This window comes from Labrus mixtus, chromosome 6, assembly GCF_963584025.1.
Source record: "Labrus mixtus chromosome 6, fLabMix1.1, whole genome shotgun sequence".
Taxonomy (NCBI): Eukaryota; Metazoa; Chordata; class Actinopteri; order Labriformes; family Labridae; genus Labrus; species Labrus mixtus.
In genome coordinates this window covers 2684289-2701788 of record NC_083617.1, presented here as the reverse complement: position 1 = coordinate 2701788, position 17500 = coordinate 2684289, and the positions used below count along the sequence as shown (strand labels likewise).

The window sequence follows — 17500 nt, the reverse complement described above, 5'->3', positions numbered from 1 at the left end:
CTTCACATGTCAAGCCCCTATACCGGAGAATATGTACAGTATTTATATTTCTACTTTTTAGTTGAAGTCTTTTTGCACTTTTGAGCACGATATCAGTGAATCAGCATGAATATGGTCGTATGTGGTGTCCTTAAAAGGTCTAAACAAAACATTTCAGCAAACATCAAAACTTTTCCAAAGCCTCTGAGGTTTTGGAAAAAAAGCAATAAACTGAAAAAATAAACCAAAAAAGGGATTTCAGATGCATGCAGTGCAAAATGCAAAAACTTGTAACAAAATTCAAAATCCTAATATTTATAGTTTAAAGGGTTTGTTCCACCAGAATACAACTTTCTTTTTCAATAACTTGTGATTTCTAAAAGGGATGCACCCCGGAGCTCCCGCTTAAAGGATTTATGGACGAGTGACGTTTTGAGCCAGCAGCTCTTCCTAAGACGCCCTGAGGTGTGCCGATCTTCTTTGCTTTCTCTTTACCTATTTGTGTTTTTTGGAATCCAGCACTCACTAAGGCAGGGATTCTAAACCTTTTTTGGCTTGTGTACTCCCCTTTCAGAATTGTTTTCAGCCAAGTCACCCCCAGGTACATTTTTCGGCTTCCACCTCATTTTCCCCAACTGATTTGTTTCTCGTTTCCACAACCTGTTCACTTTTATCTTCCTGGCTGCGCTCTTGTTAGCATGCAAACTTACATGCTTGACTCGCTGAAAAATTCCCGTCAACAGACGGAGGCCCTCTGGTCGAAGCGGAGCTCTGCACTATATTATAAATGAATATCCTCAAGTTGGAAATAGTGCCCTATTTGATGTCGCACAGAGCACAAATGCTGTTAATTAAGTCTTAAATCAGTGTATGGATTTTCCTTTAAATAATTAATTGGCTTGTTGTGATGCAACTTTTCTCAAATTACATTTGTCATGTACCTCTTGCAGTACTCCCACGTACACCTAGGGGTACACGTACCCCCATTTGAGAAATGTTGCACTAAGGGATGTGTGTGTCTTTTTTAAATCTTCAAAAGGACATTCCCACAAACACATGTTTACACAGACAGAGACGGAGAGTCACATGATCGGCACCTTGAGCGCGTGCGGGGTGTCGTGGATGCAGTAGATACGCAGGCTGTAGTCCAGGGAGAGGCAGGGGGCGCGAGGGGCGAACAGGGCCAGCTGAAGGCGTTTGCAGGCGGGCTGAGGGGGGCAGGACTGGCCCACCAGGCCGTATGTCCCCAGCTGCTCCATGAGGACGTGACAGCACTCCTCCTCCAGCTGCAGGTAGCAAGGAGACGACAACGTCTCCTCTCCTACCGTCAGCACCTCCTGGACAAAAAAAGGAAGTGAGGTTGAATAACGCCCCATAAATCCGATGAGATATCTTTTATTAGTGCGACAGTCAAGAGGCGGTCTGACCTCCCAGGCGCCCTGGTGCGTCTGCGTCTTCAGCGTGAGGGTCCAGTCAGGCGTCGGCGTGTCGAGCTGGGCACAGTGCGGCAGAGTAAGGACCACGGGGCGGTTAAGCAGCATGCCGGACGGGCCGCAGCTCACCACAGGACTCAGGACGGTCTGGCTGCCCTCGGAGGGAAGCCTGCAAATGTCACACACACAAACACATCGACTCTGAGAACACAACGTAACAGTTTTCCAAAACGTCGCACTTGAGTTATAAAAGAAGCATCATCACACCGTGGTTAGAAAACATTCTGCCACACTAAAAATCAAAACAGAAAAAGTTGGCAGGAAATGAAATCCACTCTGACTTGATGTAGAAGTTGAAATAAGCTGATTATTTTTTTTATCCTTAGAAAAAAAAAAAAAAGGGAAAGAACTCCTGAAAAAAATAAAACTTCAAGTGGCTCTCGGTGGGTGATCCACGCAGAGGAACATTTTCTGATTGAGGTGAGAACGAGGTTTGTTCTGCTCCGTGTTTGCAAAAGGAGATGAGGGAAATAGAGAGGATGAAGAAGCACACTCACGTCGTTTTGTCCCACTTGTTGATGATGAGGTACATCTCGTAGAACTTCCCCTGGGGGATCGTGCCGGGAGGGACCAGGAGACTCACACCTTGAGGGGAGGAAGTTGTTACTCATCTTGTCTCATGTGTGATGAACTGATTAACATAGCTTCACAAAGCGTGCATCTCAATTCTGGTTTCTTTTTGCATGTGAAGAGGGGAGTACAGATACTCCAGGATTGCAGGATTATTTTGCTTTCTTTTGTATTTTGTATTTCAGGTTTTGCATAAGCCATAACACAATTGCATCACACGAGTTAGGACGAGGATATGTGGATTTTTGTCAGCCATGTCTGGGTGTGAGGATTGCTGTCATTGTCGCATGGCCTGACTCTGTACCCTGAGGAACTCCTAAACTAAAAAATGAGTTTCCCAGCTTTAAAATGTGATCATGACTCACTTCTCCACCAGCAGTGCACTGATCTTATTCGCTACTATAAACCAGTAGTTTCTCATAGAGAGATATGACCAAATCACACGAGTTAGGACGAGGACATGGATATGCAGACAGTCGTGTGTTTTTTAAAAGCAGGTCGACTCCTGATTCCATTTGTTTCCATCTGTGACTGTGATGCATACAATTATTTTAGATGCAATAAACATAAGATTCATCTTTCAAATCGCTGTGTGTGAATATGTGATGATTCTTGTGACAGGAAATCTGGTTTAGCAATCAATTCAGATCAATTTATTTTAAAGGAGCAGTATGTAACTCTGCCCCCTAGTGTTTAAAATGGGTACTGCAGTCTAAGTTCTAAACATCATAGAGAGCTGTCCCCCCCCCTCCTCTCTAGAGTCCATGCTCACTCAGGTCACCATGTGGTGGACTCTGAAGCTTCAGTGTTTATCCAGCTCTGCATGGGTCTGTAAACCTTTCTGTGTTCTAACCTCTCTCCATTTTTCAAAAGCATCTCCAATATTGATCCTAGTTTGAGCACGTTTCTGCTCGTGGAGCTTATTAGAAACATGCAGAGGCTTTTTAGGTCGGGTACAATCACTTCTATCTGAACCACTACTCTTGCCCGCTTCCATCACTGCAACACCTGTTGACCTGATAACTGCTCTCATATCTGGCAAACCGAGGGGCGTCCAAAACGGCCGTGTGGGGGGGGGGGGGGGGGGGTTCGCCTTAAAAGCGCCTACCTTCTCTGGTCCAAACAAATCCAGAGCATTCAGGAGCAGAATCTAAAGTTAGAAGGAGGACATACTGGCTGCTGCTTGTTGTCAGAGAAGCCAGCACTTACTTGGACATTTAATAGTTTTTGAAACATTTACTTTTGAAGCAGTTTTGAATGTCTATTCCCCGGACAAATGCTTGTTGGGAACATTTCAGAGCCTGTATGTTCTTACTTTTTTCTTCCCTTTAGAAGCTGATTCAGAACTTCTACCTTTCAAGAGTCTTTTTCATTCACTAATCTGTACTCGTACTTCAGTAAAGAGTGTGCATTTTGCCTCCTCTGACCTGTGTTTGGGATGGTCAGACGTCCTCCCAGTGCACCCAGAGTGGCGCTGGTGCTCAGCCCGGGCTCTCTGGACAGCGTGTGGCTGTGGTAGTCTCGCTCTCTCCCCACGGTGCCCACCGACTTCAGGCTGAGGATCTCCCCGTCGCCCAGGTACATGTCCGGGGGGAGCTCCAGGGAGGAGAGCGTGGAGCCGTTGTACACCTTGATTTTGAGGCCGGGCAGGGGGTCCAGCAGGGGGGAGGTGGTCATGGGGATTTTGTGCGGGCTGTCGTTCACTCCCTGCTGCAGGGAGAAGAGCGGGCCCCGGAAAGCCCCCGCTGTGGCCGTCAGATCGGGAGGGGCCGAGGGATGCAGAGGGTGAGGGTTATCTGCGGACAACAGGAGAAAGAGAGAAGACGTTCTTTTAATCTCCAGAGACGACGCCGGGCAGAGCAGAGAGAGCGCTTAAAGTGACACGAGAGGAACGGATTAATGTTGTTAATTAATATTTGATGGCAGGAACAAGAGGAGGGATACCATGACAAATGCTTTCAATGTAAAAAATGTAATGCAGTAAAACAGAACGGAGAACTGACGAAGCGAGGGGAGATAACGGCATTAAGAGAATTCATTCATGGGTTGATGTAAATAGCAGGATGAAGAGTGAAGAAGTGCTTTTAAAGAAATGAGAGTGCGCACGTCTACTGATTGATGTGTTTGACGTCAGTGTGTGATTTTACCCTGTCTGGGAGGCTTGTAGTTTCCAGGGTGGAAGGCGGCGGTGAGAGCCGAAGAGGAGTCGGTGATGTCGCCGTGGAGATGGCGGCATCTGCGGCGATACGCGAGCACCCCGACGCACAACACCAGGATCACACACAGCAGCAGGGCGCCCACCAGACCGGCATAGACCGCGACACCCATACCGGGGGCGAGCGCTGACAAGAGGGAGAGAGAGAGAGAGAGGCAGGTGATCAAAAAAACAAAAACACCATAAAAAGACACCAGAGGGGAAAACACAGATACATAAGTGAGGGAAACACAAGAGGGAGGAAACACAGTTTTAGAGAGAGCGTCTGATGAATTAGTGATCGCAGCGTTAGTTAGTGTTGAAACGATTTAGTCCAAACAGACGATTCTTAAATGTGAAGATGAGATATTTGTCTCTCTCATCACTGGAAATACAAAAACTCTAGATTTTTATCAGATAAAAACAAGCGACATGAAGTCGGCATGTTGGGCAAATTGGGAAATCGTGATGCCACTTTTGAAATGAAAGAGAATTTATCCAAACCTTTTGTTTTTACTGAAACTGAAATAAGCTGTGGTTTCAGACCTTTTTCTTCCACTTAGCTATCCATAGTTTAAGCTGACTCTGAAGCTAAGAAAAGGTTTTTGACATGCCTCTTGCCTCTACATTGAATTCAGTTTAAGTGTTTGTAATAGTCTCTCCTGTCCATGCCCAGTTTATAGAGATCCATGTCAGTGTTTTCAGGGACTCAATCCTCGTCCTTGTTATGTCTAAAAATACATTACATAGAGTCAGAGTCAGCTAAAAAAAATGCAGATTTGAAGTTGCAGATCTTTACACGTCATGTGATATACATTAACAATCAGACACTGGTTTATTTTTTATTTACAAAGCAACCTTACTATCCTCCAACCTAATCTTAAAGATGATATTCAGAACCTTATTTGTCTGAATGTTTTGCAAATTTTTGCTCCAAAAATCCAAACTTTAAAAACTCGAGCCTTTTCCTAACATGCACAGTACACCAAACAGCATGTGTGACCAATATTTCTGTGCACCATTTTTACCAGAGTATTTCCTGCTGCGCTCTTATAAAGATTCATCCTGACAGACTGCTCACTGAAATGTACTAGAAGGTTGAGGAAAACTTTAGGATGAAGTGCAGAGCATGATGATTGCAGCTCATCCTGAACATTTTTGTGCATTTTGGCCATGTGACTGACTGATATTTAAGTTTTGGCTGAACTTTGAAATGTATTTTTTACTCAGAACAAGGACTGAGGATTTTGTCCCCCCCCCATCCCCCCGTCTGTTACTTTGGGATCGAGATGAGAAGAGGAGATCTTCACAGGCAGAGTGGACGGCAGTGACCGATGACTCTTTCCATTTAGTTCTGGGCATTTGGGTTTGTTTTAAGACGGACCTATTCTTATTCTACCGCTGTTCCCAGTGACCCTAAAACAAATCCCAGCTCCTCTCCTCTCTAGCCCGACTCCTAAACACCATCAGAGCCGTACCCAGCCTGGACACGTGATCCGGTCACAGCACAGCAGAGAGAAGCAGACGAGGAGCGAGGTTTGGCGAGAGACAATGTAGAGCAAAAAAAAAAGAAGAAGTGGTAGAGACAGGCTGGATAAACAGAGGAGGAGCGAGTGAGAGGAGAGGCAATTTGGCAAAAGTGATAGCAAGGTGTTAGATAAGGTTGTGATTTGTTGAGAGGACAGACGGATTAGGAGGGAGGAGGAGGAGGGAGGAGATAAGCAGAGCTGTGCTGGAGGAAAAAAGGCCTGTGTGTTAAAAGAGCAGGCGAGAAGGCGGAGGAAGGCGCAGACGCTACAGAGAGGAAGAAGAGGGGAAGAAGAGGGGAAGCTGGAGGCAGACGGGCTTGGCAAGAGGAGAGAACTCCGGTGCTCACGTGGCTGCGATGGAAGCGAATCCGACAGCCGTCCGCACTTATTACCAGAAACGGAACAATGGCGAATTAGGTGCATTACCGCGGCTGCTCTCCCCTGAGCCCACGTCACATCGAGCTACGGGAATTACCATCACTTTCAAATGTAAACTATATCACAGATTAGCAGGAAGTCAAATGGTTTTTTTCCCCTGCAGAAAGCGTTGTGCTTCCATGTCATAGCCTGCGGATCAAAAGAGTCTCAGCTTAGAGGCCTGTCAGTTTGCTGCCTTCAAACAGGAGCTGCAGATTTTTTTATTTTCACCTGACAGGTCGGGTTAGAGTCAGATGAACGTTTTTTTTTTTTTGTTTTGAGCCTGTTTACACCTGGTATCAAAATGCATCCCGGTCGTTAGATTCAACACGTGTCTCAAGTGATACCTTGTGAAGGTATCTCACTTCACGGCTCTATATGCAAATAAAACAGGCGGCACACATCATCGTCATTAGCAACCAAAAAAAAACCACATTAACTCTTAAAAAAAAGCTGTGATGCATCCTCACAGCAGAAAGAAAGATGTTGCTTGTTAACATCGACTTAAAACAACAATATGAAGGAATTCAGTTGGAGAGCTTTGGCGACCACCGAAGGTCTCTGAGTGCAACTGCACTGTCACAACCACAAGGATGAAAATATTAAAGGATGAAGCCTGAGTGACGTCACCCGTCTGTTCCTGCAGGGGGCGCTGGAGTCCCATCGATGGCGGTCTCCATGCTGGAAATGCTGTCTCAGTCTAACTTTCAGTCAACCTAACGACAGGCTGAGAGCTGGAGCTGAGGCGGGTTTTAAACCTCCTGACAAACCGTTACTCCGCGCCCACCTGTCAATCAGGTCAGCTACACGCCTAACTATGGACAAAATTCAAAACGGAGCCATTTAAAAAAAACAAAAAAAAAACCTAGTACAGTGTGTGCCAGTGATGACAATAACTAATCAGACCTATTTGTTTTTTGAACCAGGCTGTAAACATTTTTATTTCTGCTCTAAAAACAGCTTTTTTGAATGGGTGTGTAGTGTTTCCCCTCGGTTTACAGCGTTGGGGGGCGACACGGCGACACGGCAAACACATTATATTGGGCCGCCCCCCCAATATAATGGTAGGGGAAACACTGGGTGTGTATGTGACTTCCTGTGTTCCTGCAGCCAGCCTCTAGTGGACACTCGATGAACTGCAGGATTTTTGCACTTCCGCATTGGCTTCATTTTTCAAGACCGGAGGTTGCAGCTTGGTCATAACACACATTGTGTAAAGACATAGCAAGCTTCTTTTTTTTCCCCCAAAGCTTTCTCAAATGTCTAAAGGCATGTCTACATTTTTCTTCCTACAAATGCTGCTTATAATTATTTTTTGTCTTTTTTCTGTCCTGTCCCGTGCTGCAAAACCAATCGCCCTTTGGGGACAAATCGAGTTGAAGTTGAAGTTGCTCCTGAAGGCTGTTTACTTGTGACTGTATCCCTCAGAATGCGTCTTAATACCAGATGTGACTGTGAACAACATTTTCTTTAAGGTTATTTTCCAGTTTTCTTTTTTCAATCTAAAGTTTCAGCAAGGCGTTCAAAGAATGATTCACTGAGCTAACAAGGAGCCAGCTCAGAAAAACTCTGAATGCTTAGTCAACACACGAGACAGGACGGGGGACGGGGGGACGGGGGGGGGGACAACAACACTCAAGAAGGTGAGGTGTGTCTTCAATGAATGCGATCTGAGATGACAACACAGTGTGGGAAAGAAGACGAGTCAACACAGAAGAGCGCTGCACACACACAGATGTTAGGACTCACACACACACACACACACACAGATGTTAGGACTCACACTCACACACACACACACACACACACACACAGAGTGAGGTGATGAGAGAGTGAAGTCATGGGGAGGTGAACTTACGATGGCTTGCATGTTCAATTGAAATCTTTTTATCTGTTTGATCAGGAGAAAAAAATAAGAGAAGAAGAAAAGAAAGAAAGAAAAAAAAACATAAAAATGGATGGACTCGTCGTTATGCAAATGAAACACAACATAATACAAAGCAGAAAGTAAACAATAGCTCATCAATATGAAAATAGAAATGTTCACATAAAAGGCACTCTGCCATCCAGGAAATACACTTTAGATCCTCCCAAAAAAATAATAACCTCTCCTTCTTGAAATGCGGAATGAGCTTCTGCATAATTGTTTACATAATGTGCGAGGGAGTAGAAGGAGCGTATTTGAAAATGACTGCAGAAGAGATTAGGACTGTTTGGATGAGAGTGCCGAAGTTAAAGACAGTTTTGAAAATGAACAAGGACGCTGGGTGATGTGTGTGTGTGTGTGTGTGTGTGTGGTACATGAGGGAGTTACGACGCAAGATTGAAAACGTGTTTTTTACACACCCCGCAGGGTACGTTATCGCCTTCTCAGGAAGAAAAAAAAACAAAAACACACAGCTATCCAGACGGGGACAATCTTTCGGCAAAGTAACAGCGATGCGAATCATCCCTGAGTGGTTTGATGAATGTCAGAAAACCATCCTTCAGGATCGTGTCACTTACTCGATCTAAAACAAAAAACAAATAACCTCCTCTCCCCATCAGCATCATTCAAATAAAAACACCAAATGGATTCCCCCGACTTTCACATCCCACCCGATAGCAATTAGATCCTTCTATAGGGGCCGAGAGGAAGGATCGTCTGTGGTGTTTCAAAGAGCGTTTTAAACATTTATGACTGGGGGGGTATTTAGCCGCTCCTCGATGGAGGGAATAACAGTGATTGAGACATCAGAGTGGGCTTCTATTGTTTTGTCAGAAGCATGCAAAAAAAAAAAAACATCCGAGCAGATTAATCCTATTGAAGTGCTGGAACAATAAATAAATCAGTCAGTAACCTGTACTTTGCCAAGTGGCACATCCGCAGATTTTCTCCAGCACAGTGTCCCCCCCATCTCCCCTTTGACGGAGCCACTTGACTGCATGTTTTCCCTGACAGCCCTCTGAGAACGCTCGGCTCTGCAGACAGAGTATTTGTCTAATCTGGCTGCTACATGGAGGGCCTGTTTATGTCAGGGCTCCACGCGTGTGTGTGTGTGTGTATGTGTGTGTGTGTGTGTGTGTGTGTGTGTGTGTGTGTGTGTGTGTGTGTGTGTGTGTGTGTGTGTGTGTGTGTGTGTGTGTGTGTGTGTGCTACATATGATCCCAAGGTTGCACGTGCGTTTTGTTTTCTGTGTGTGAGAGGGTTTTTGAAGTGTGCACTTGATGTATCTCGCTGCCTCTGTGGATGATGTGCGTCTCTCTTAGGATTCTAATGCGCTGTCAGCTGGATTCCTCCCAGCTCATCATGGGTTTGCACATTGGGTGTCAGAGCGGGTCTGACTCACTCTCATATGCTCTTCTTCTCTGTGCTAATTTTTCGACTTGGCTGCGTCATGCTCGCTTCCCTCTCCATGCACTGCCTCCCTCGGCCTCCATTTCTCTCTCTCTCTCTCTCTCCATCTGTGTCTTTTAGATGCCTTCTCTCTTTGTGAAACCTAAATTTTGCCCCATGAAACATCTGTCTGCGATTGAGCCGTTACCGCCTTCATCTCTCTCCACAGATCCTTCACGCTCTCACCATGCTGCAACTCTCTGTAAATCTCTCTCTGGAATACACGGCTGTACAAAAATGAGTTTGAAATGCAATGAACCTTTTAAAAACTTGACGAAAGAAAACACTTCCTGCAGGACTTAAAAAACCACCTGAACAGCTACAATTCTACAATTCACTTATCAGACTCTTTTATCCAAAGCGACGTACATCAGAGAGTAAGAACAACACAAGCAAGGATCTAGAAAAAAGGGAACAATGTCAGTAAGAGCAAACGATCAGCTTTGAGTCTGATTGGACACACAGGTGCTGACAGGAAGTGACCAGAGGCAAAGCACAACATTGAGGGCAGTTCTTGAGAGCTCTAATCAGTATAGAAACCATCTTATAAGTCGTCGTTATCAAACAAAAACCATCGTCATTACCATCATCATCATCAATAATATGGAGACCATCATCATTAAGTTAGTAGGTATTCATGAAAGAGCTGGGTCTTTAGCTTTTTCTTAAAGGTGCAGAGGGACTCTGCAGATCACATGGAGTTTGGAAGTTCATTCCACCACCAGGGGGGCGACAGAGGAGAAGAGTCTAGTCAACAGCTAACATGCTACATGGGAAATTAACCCCCCCCCCCCCCCCCCCCAGAGAACCTCCACCTCTCTCTGCCACTGGAGGGTCGAGCCAGTTGGGAGAAAGGTAGCCAGGAATAGGGATCCAGGGGGAATTGCCCCCCTGGAGAAGTTGTTTGTTAAAGTGGCCTCTGGCACATCCAGCACTACACAAAGCTAAAACTGAAATTCTGCTCATCGTAAATTTGATTTCATTCAAACAACCAATAAAAACAAACAAACATAAAATCTAAAATTTTGAATGAAAAGGAGCAGAAAGAAGACTAATCTTATAATATCTGCCCCTCTCTCACAAAGCATTAATTGAAGAACACTTCATTCAACTTAATTTTCTCTTCAGCACACGGGGCACGTCAGAAACCTTCTCTCATCTTTAACATTTCCAAACTGAGACGTCCTAACTCTGCAAAACTGGTTCATGCATTTCTATCTAACCAATGCAATTACTGTGACGAGAAAGCTTCAGCTTATCCTGACTCCTTCAGCCTGAAGAAAAACACATAACACCCAGTCTGAAAAGTCTACTTCCGCTTCCAGTCCAGTACAGAATAGTTTTACTTTGCGTCTATAAAACTCTAAATTGTTTGGCTCCTCTGACCTGCTCTCTGACTGCCGCCCAATCAGATCCCTCCGATCATCAGGTATGGGCCTCTTTAAATGTACCGAGAGTCAAAACAAAATCCGCTGAAGGTGCATGTAGTCACTGAGGTGATGTCCTCTGGAGCAAACTGTCTGCTGGCTGTCTTAAAAGCGATCTAAAAACATAACTTCTCTCCCTCACCTGCTTCTCTCAGGGAGCACAGGACCTGTACATTCCTCGTATATGAATCTGTGAGTGCTGTGTGGGTTGACTCATTTTATATTTGCCATTATTATACCGCTCAGGGTTGCGGGGGATGTGGGGATGCTGGAGTCTCTACCAGGCTGTTACACCCAGAGTCTCCAGTTAACCTAACGAGCATGTGTTTGGACTGTGGGAGGAAGCCGGAGAGAACCTACACATGCACGGGGAGAACATGCAGACTCCACACAGAGAGGCCGATGTAGAACCAGGAACCTCCTCGTTGTGAAGCAACATCGCTAACCACTGTGCAGCCCTGTATTCAATCATATACTCTGATTTTTATTATTGCTTATTGATTTAAACATGTCAGAAATGTAGTGAATTAATGTAAGAAGAATCGAGCTCTTGTTCATTTTAGTCTGTAAATAACAATAACACAGGTGGTTTGTTTGTACTTACTTGTGTGCGTCTCAAAGATGTTTTCATTGAAAAAAAATAATAATTTAAAGAAAAACTGTTCATACACGAGGCTGATAAATATCTTCGCAGTATAAGAAACACCTTTCAGTGATTGCACCTTTAAGGCGGCCTCCATCTGTTTAAATAAGGATGACCCGTCAATGCAAAAAGCAACAACGCAATCAATGCAATTCTTTGTGTTTTCTCCTGATTCCTCTTGTTGATAATTGTCAAGAAGAAGTGAGGCTGACTCTCTGTTCTTTTCAGACTGACAGAGTGGGATGTCATTACTCTCACATTGTTGTGAAGCGGGGGGGCTCGTGGTCGTTCTCTTTAAACATGCAGCAACCTTCACAACAGGGTCCTAAGACGCTGACTAGACTCTTCTCCTCTGTCGCCCCCCTGGTGGTGGAATGAACTTCCAAACTCCATGTGATCTGCACCTTTAAGAAAAAGCTAAAGACCCAGCTCTTTCATGAATACCTACTAACTTAATGATGATGGTCTCCATATTATTGATGATGATGATGGTAATGACGATGGTTTTTGTTTGATAACGACGACTTATAAGATGGTTTCTATACTGATTAGAGCTCTCAAGAACTGCCCTCAATGTTGTGCTTTGCCTCTGGTCACTTCCTGTCAGCACCTGTGTGTCCAATCAGACTCAAAGCTGATCGTTTGCTCTTACTGACATTGTTCCCTTTTTTCTAGATCCTTGCTTGTGTTGTTCTTACTCTCTGATGTACGTCGCTTTGGATAAAAGAGTCTGATAAGTGAATTTTTGTAGAATTGTAGCAGCTAGGAAGTCAATATCATATAATTTGAAGAATGTTGGCTTCCATGAGTGTTTGGCTATGTGGGGGACAAGGACGGTGGCATTATGGTGATTTAGCTAACAATTGGACACGCCCCTTCTTTCATCCCTCCACATATTGCCTACAGGCCGCAGTGAACCACTTTAAAAGATACTGATATACTAAAAGGCCGTCTGAAGAATCAGGACTCATAACATCCAGAAAATCTATGTGAGCCAAATATTGAATCTCTGCTGATATTTCAGCGCCCTCCCGGTTCAAACCCAGGTGACTTACTGCGCGCACACAGTCCCTCTGTGCAGTTTTTGCTCTCCATCATGCTGCCGCCGCAGTGCTTTCCTCCGTTTCTGGGCGGGGGGGCCTGGCACTCACGACTGCGCCAGTGGGTGCACTCGGTCCCACAGGCGGACCACTTTGCCCACTCTGTCCAGCCTCCGTCGACTGGAATGACACAGCAGATAGACGGGGGGGGGGGGGGGGGGGGGGAATGTTTGGACGAGGTTATCGTGTGTCAAGATGAATAACGTTATATCTCCCAGTTCAGAATTTGTCACATGAATTTTAAAAGAACTTTGGAGTCAGGGTGGGGCTCACACACGGGGTCCCAATCAATAACCAGCAGAAGAGTGTGTGTGCAGTAATTTAGATGACTTTGTAATGACTTTGTGAGAGGACCCACATCACTAAATCAGATCGCCTACATTTAATTTCATTTGTTTTATTTCATTCTTTTTATGACGTACAATGTAGAGAAAATGTTTTTTTTTGCCTTTACAAAGAATGAAAATGTGCAGGAGAAAGAAAAACTTCTAAACCTGCCCTTTGTACAAAAAAATAGGTTGAAATGATTGTTATAATTTTTTTTTCTTTCTTTTTTTTACAAAACATACATGACCAAATGCTGCTCTGTCCTCGTTGGATCAAGTGTTTTTAAAAGCTGCAATAAGTGAAAAGCCTGTTTTTGTATCTAAAATTTGACTTTAAGTCGCTGCATTCAGCTGAGCATCTGATTTTTCTGCAAGAATGGCCACTTGGGCCTGGAAGGTCGGGGGTTCGATCCCCAGCTCCTGCAGCCACATGTCCGATGTGTCCTCGGGCAAGACACTTAACCCAGAGTTGCTCCCTCTGCTTCGTCTGCGGTGTGTGAATGGATGAGTTAATACTGATGGTCACTTTACTCAGCAGCCTCGACCATCAGTGTGTGAATGTGAAGCTGTGACCTGCGGTGTCAAAGCCAAAGGTCTATTTACCACTTTGGTGTTTTCCTAATATTCCCGTTAGCAGATAATAAATGAACAGGTGAACAGGTGTAAGTCCTCCTCACCTGGGCACAGCGTGGTGCAGGTGACTCTCTGGAAGGGCGGGCCCTCACAGAAGGCTCCTCCATTCAGAGGGGCTGGATTGGTGCAGCTGCGCGTCCGTCGCTGCCAGCCCCGCCCACATCGAGCGTTACACTCCGACCACTCAGTCCAAGAAGACCAACCTCCGCTCACTGAGAGACACACACACACACACACACACACACACACACACACACACACACACACACACACACACACACACACACACACACACACACACACACACACACACACACACACACACACACACACACACACACACACACACACACACACAGGGGCAGATGGGACAGATTAGCAGTCTGGCCTCTAATTCGCTTGTCAACTTCACTGAATTCAACTGTATCCAAAGTGTGTAAAAAGATTCAGACTTTTCCTTCCTGTCTGTGTTTTCTCTGTCTCTCTGTGTGATGCTTTTTATTTTTCGATTGTAACCACTGTGCTCTTGTTGTGGCCAGGTCTCCTGCCAGGAACGAGTATGAATCTTTAAACATCTCCGGGGTTAAAGTGAACAAAAAATAAAAAATTAAAATAAAAAAGGTCTAAATCTTTTTTACGTTTGTCGTGCTTTTCCTGCAACAGCCTGCAAATTTAATTTAGCTTGTAGACACAGAAAGAAGAAGTTCCCCTTTGGTAAGGTAACATGTTAGTTTACAAATCATATTTTATTCACTTTTTCTGCAGTACAAAATCTCGTTCAATTATTTACGATTGCATTTCAGTGTGCAGCTTCTTAGATTTGCAAGACACCTGCATCGCTTCACCCTTCAGAATGTGAGAACTCAGGATGTAATATTCAGGTATATCCTGCTACATGCACTCGATTGGTTCCATCTTTGTGCACATAATGAGGCCGCTTCATTCATTGTTTGCCAGTATGTTTTTACACAATCTTTTTATTTATACAGGATGTCCACTTAAGTCTTTAGATGTGATTTTTCCCTCTTAAATATAATATAAATCAAGTATCTCCTCTGAAAATAACTCTGTGAGTCATGACTGTCTACAATGGGTGTAACACCCGAGTCCCACTGTCTGTGATGTTTTCAGAGTTTTCAGAGTCCTATCTTCACTTTGTTTACATTGCCGGGACGGCCGGCTGACTCCTCCCCTCGTGTATAAAAGTTGTTTAATTGAGGGACTAGAGAAAAGAAGAATAACATACTGTACTCACTGCTTAACTGTGTTTCTAGATCACGCTCATTTCAGCTAAATTTACATGCAGTGTGAAGATATGAGCATAATAAAGATCGCTAGCATTAGCATGCTAACACAACAATGCAGCGCAAGTTGTTTTGGTTTCATGCTGGTGCATGGTGCTAAAACCTAATTCTCTACAGTGGATACAAAGGTGTGAGGGCAGATGGAGCAGAAACAGACAAATCTGCAGTCTTGAGTTTTCAAAATGAACACAACCAGATCTTTTTTTTTTCAAATCCAGGGAAGAGAATCTACTTACAAAGATTCAATCTGGTGCTCAAGGGCGACATCTGCTGGATCCAAAAATCGCATATAAAGCCTTTAACTTAGCATTTATATAAGTTTGATCACAGTGTCGGACTCTTGTTAGCTCCGTCTGACATCTTTTAATTTGTATTTTTGAAATATTTTCCGGGGGCTTTTTATGGCTTTATTTTAGAGATGGGACAGAAGATAGAGTCAGAAACCAGGAAGAGAGAGAGAGAGAGTGTGGGGAACGAGAAGCGGGAAAGGAGCCACAGGTCAGAAATCTGAATCCACGCCGCTCACTTTTGAGGATTTAAGCCTCTGCACATGAAGCGTGCGCACCGGCACCCCTTGTCTGCCATCTAAGGGCGTCCTTCTAACATCTCGTCCTGCCTCGTGAGATGCTCCCACCTTCCCACCAAAAGCAAGATTTCAGGGGCAGCCTGTCTCAAATTGTGTGAAAACAGCTTCACATTTGCAACAGATAAACTATCTTTAAGCCTCTCTGAGAAATCACTAAACCTGCCTCCCCCTTCTTGTCCACATCATGTCATACCCTGAATCTTTTAAAGTCAGAGAACGTTTAATAAATCACATTTCTTTGAACGTCTAACTTCATGCATTTGACTGAAAATCTGCTGATCCAGTTCGGCATATTTGCCATCTTTGCAATGTTTTGAATGAGGTATTTTAAGGAGAAATCATATTCAGACTATATCATATTCAGCATCTGAAATCAATCAGGCCTCACTCTTTGATCTCCAGAAACATTTTTGGATATTTGACAGATCAATAAAACCTGCAGTGGATCTTTTCCGGGCACAGGTTCCTTATCGATAACAGAAACGACCATTTCATAGTTTTGCATCCACTGATGTTGATCATGAAGGACAGGAGGTTCATTGTCATACATGTGTGTGTGTGTGTACTTGTGTGTGTGTGTGTTACCATAAACAATAAGGGTCGCCGTGCTGCTGCGTCTCTTGGCCACCACATTACGAGCCACACACGTGTAGTTGGCCGTGTCGGAGAGTCTGGCCTGTTTGATGATCAGATCGTGATCGATGGTGATCAGAAAGTTCGAGTCCTGCGACGGATCTATGAGGTCCTCGTTCTTCAGCCAGTCCACCTGCAGAGAGAGACACACACACACACACACACACACACACACACACACACACACACACACACAAATACACTCAGAACGTTGTTGTAATGCAAGAAATGTTGAAATTAAATCTAATAGAAAAGCAACAAAAAGCTGTGATTTAAGAAAAAGAAACAGAAACCAAAATCTGAGTTGAAAGACTTGAAAAATACCCGCTGTCTTCAGAATTCTTAATTCGAGACATTTTCAATGATGGACTTTAATTCTTCTGGCAGACAAGTCTTCACATAAATCATCGTACAAATTAGCAGGTGTGTATGCATAAACAGGATTTGGCCTCACACACACACACACACACACACACACACACACACACACACACACACACACACAGATCCATTCAGTAAACATGATAAACCTGCAGGGAACTGAGCCGTCGCTGCACCGCTTCATGTGGTGGTGGTAGTGATCAAACACGCTGCCAGCATTTGATGATTTTTACTTTCTTCTTTTTTGGCTTCTGTTCAAGAAGAACTCACCTCTGATTGCGACACTTCCTCTGTGCCAAAATATTAAACAAACAACCAAAAAAAAAAACAATACAAAGTCATCTTTCTCATGAAAACACCTTCTGGAGTCCTCCAGTGAACACACACACCATGCTTCCTCTAACGTCTCATGTCACTCCACCTCCAAGAAGAGAAATCATCCTGGTGAGATGTGAATTTTTTATTTGAGTGATAAAAGAATATTTTGTTTTCTTTTTTAAATATATTGTTGTGCTGCTCTTTTTATGAGATGAATAAACACTGTTGGATAAATTGCTGCGCAGTCAAAGCAGCTCGGATTTAAAACATGACACAAAGAGGATTTAAGCACAGCGAGGGTTTGTTTTTGTGCCTCTGATGGTTTCTGAAGAGTAGCTGGGCAGACTTAAAAAGAGCCAATCAGTGAGATGTGTAGAGAGTGAGATGATAAAGGTATCTTACTATCTGATCATTAAGGAAACATGTTGAAGTGCTGGCTTCTCTGACAACAATGCAGCAGCCAGTATGTCCTCCTTCTAACTTTAGATTCTGCTCCTGAATGATCTGGATTTGTTTGGACCAGAGAAGGTAGGCGCTTTTAAGGCTGACCCCCCACACGGCCCGTTTTGGACGCCTCGGTTTGCCAGATAT

General features: G+C 44.2%; 2 protein-coding genes across 3 annotated transcripts in view; one reads left to right on the top strand and one right to left on the bottom strand.

The window, feature by feature from the left end:
- Positions 1–17500, top strand: part of psap (prosaposin) — a 225859-nt gene that overhangs the window by 37998 nt on the left and 170361 nt on the right. The window lies entirely within an intron of this gene.
- The window catches only part of unc5b (unc-5 netrin receptor B), a 75449-nt gene that overhangs the window by 8467 nt on the left and 49482 nt on the right, over positions 1–17500 (bottom strand). The window contains exons 5-13 of one of the 2 annotated variants that reach the window (XM_061039484.1): positions 16163–16343; positions 13732–13899; positions 12684–12848; positions 8041–8073; positions 4190–4384; positions 3470–3838; positions 1970–2057; positions 1407–1581; positions 1077–1316 (exon numbers count right to left, since the gene is read on the bottom strand). In XM_061039484.1, the coding sequence (XP_060895467.1) occupies positions 1077–1316; positions 1407–1581; positions 1970–2057; positions 3470–3838; positions 4190–4384; positions 8041–8073; positions 12684–12848; positions 13732–13899; positions 16163–16343 (1614 nt within the window). The remainder of the gene's footprint in view (positions 1–1076; positions 1317–1406; positions 1582–1969; positions 2058–3469; positions 3839–4189; positions 4385–8040; positions 8074–12683; positions 12849–13731; positions 13900–16162; positions 16344–17500) is intronic. The other variant, XM_061039485.1, reaches the window with a different exon arrangement.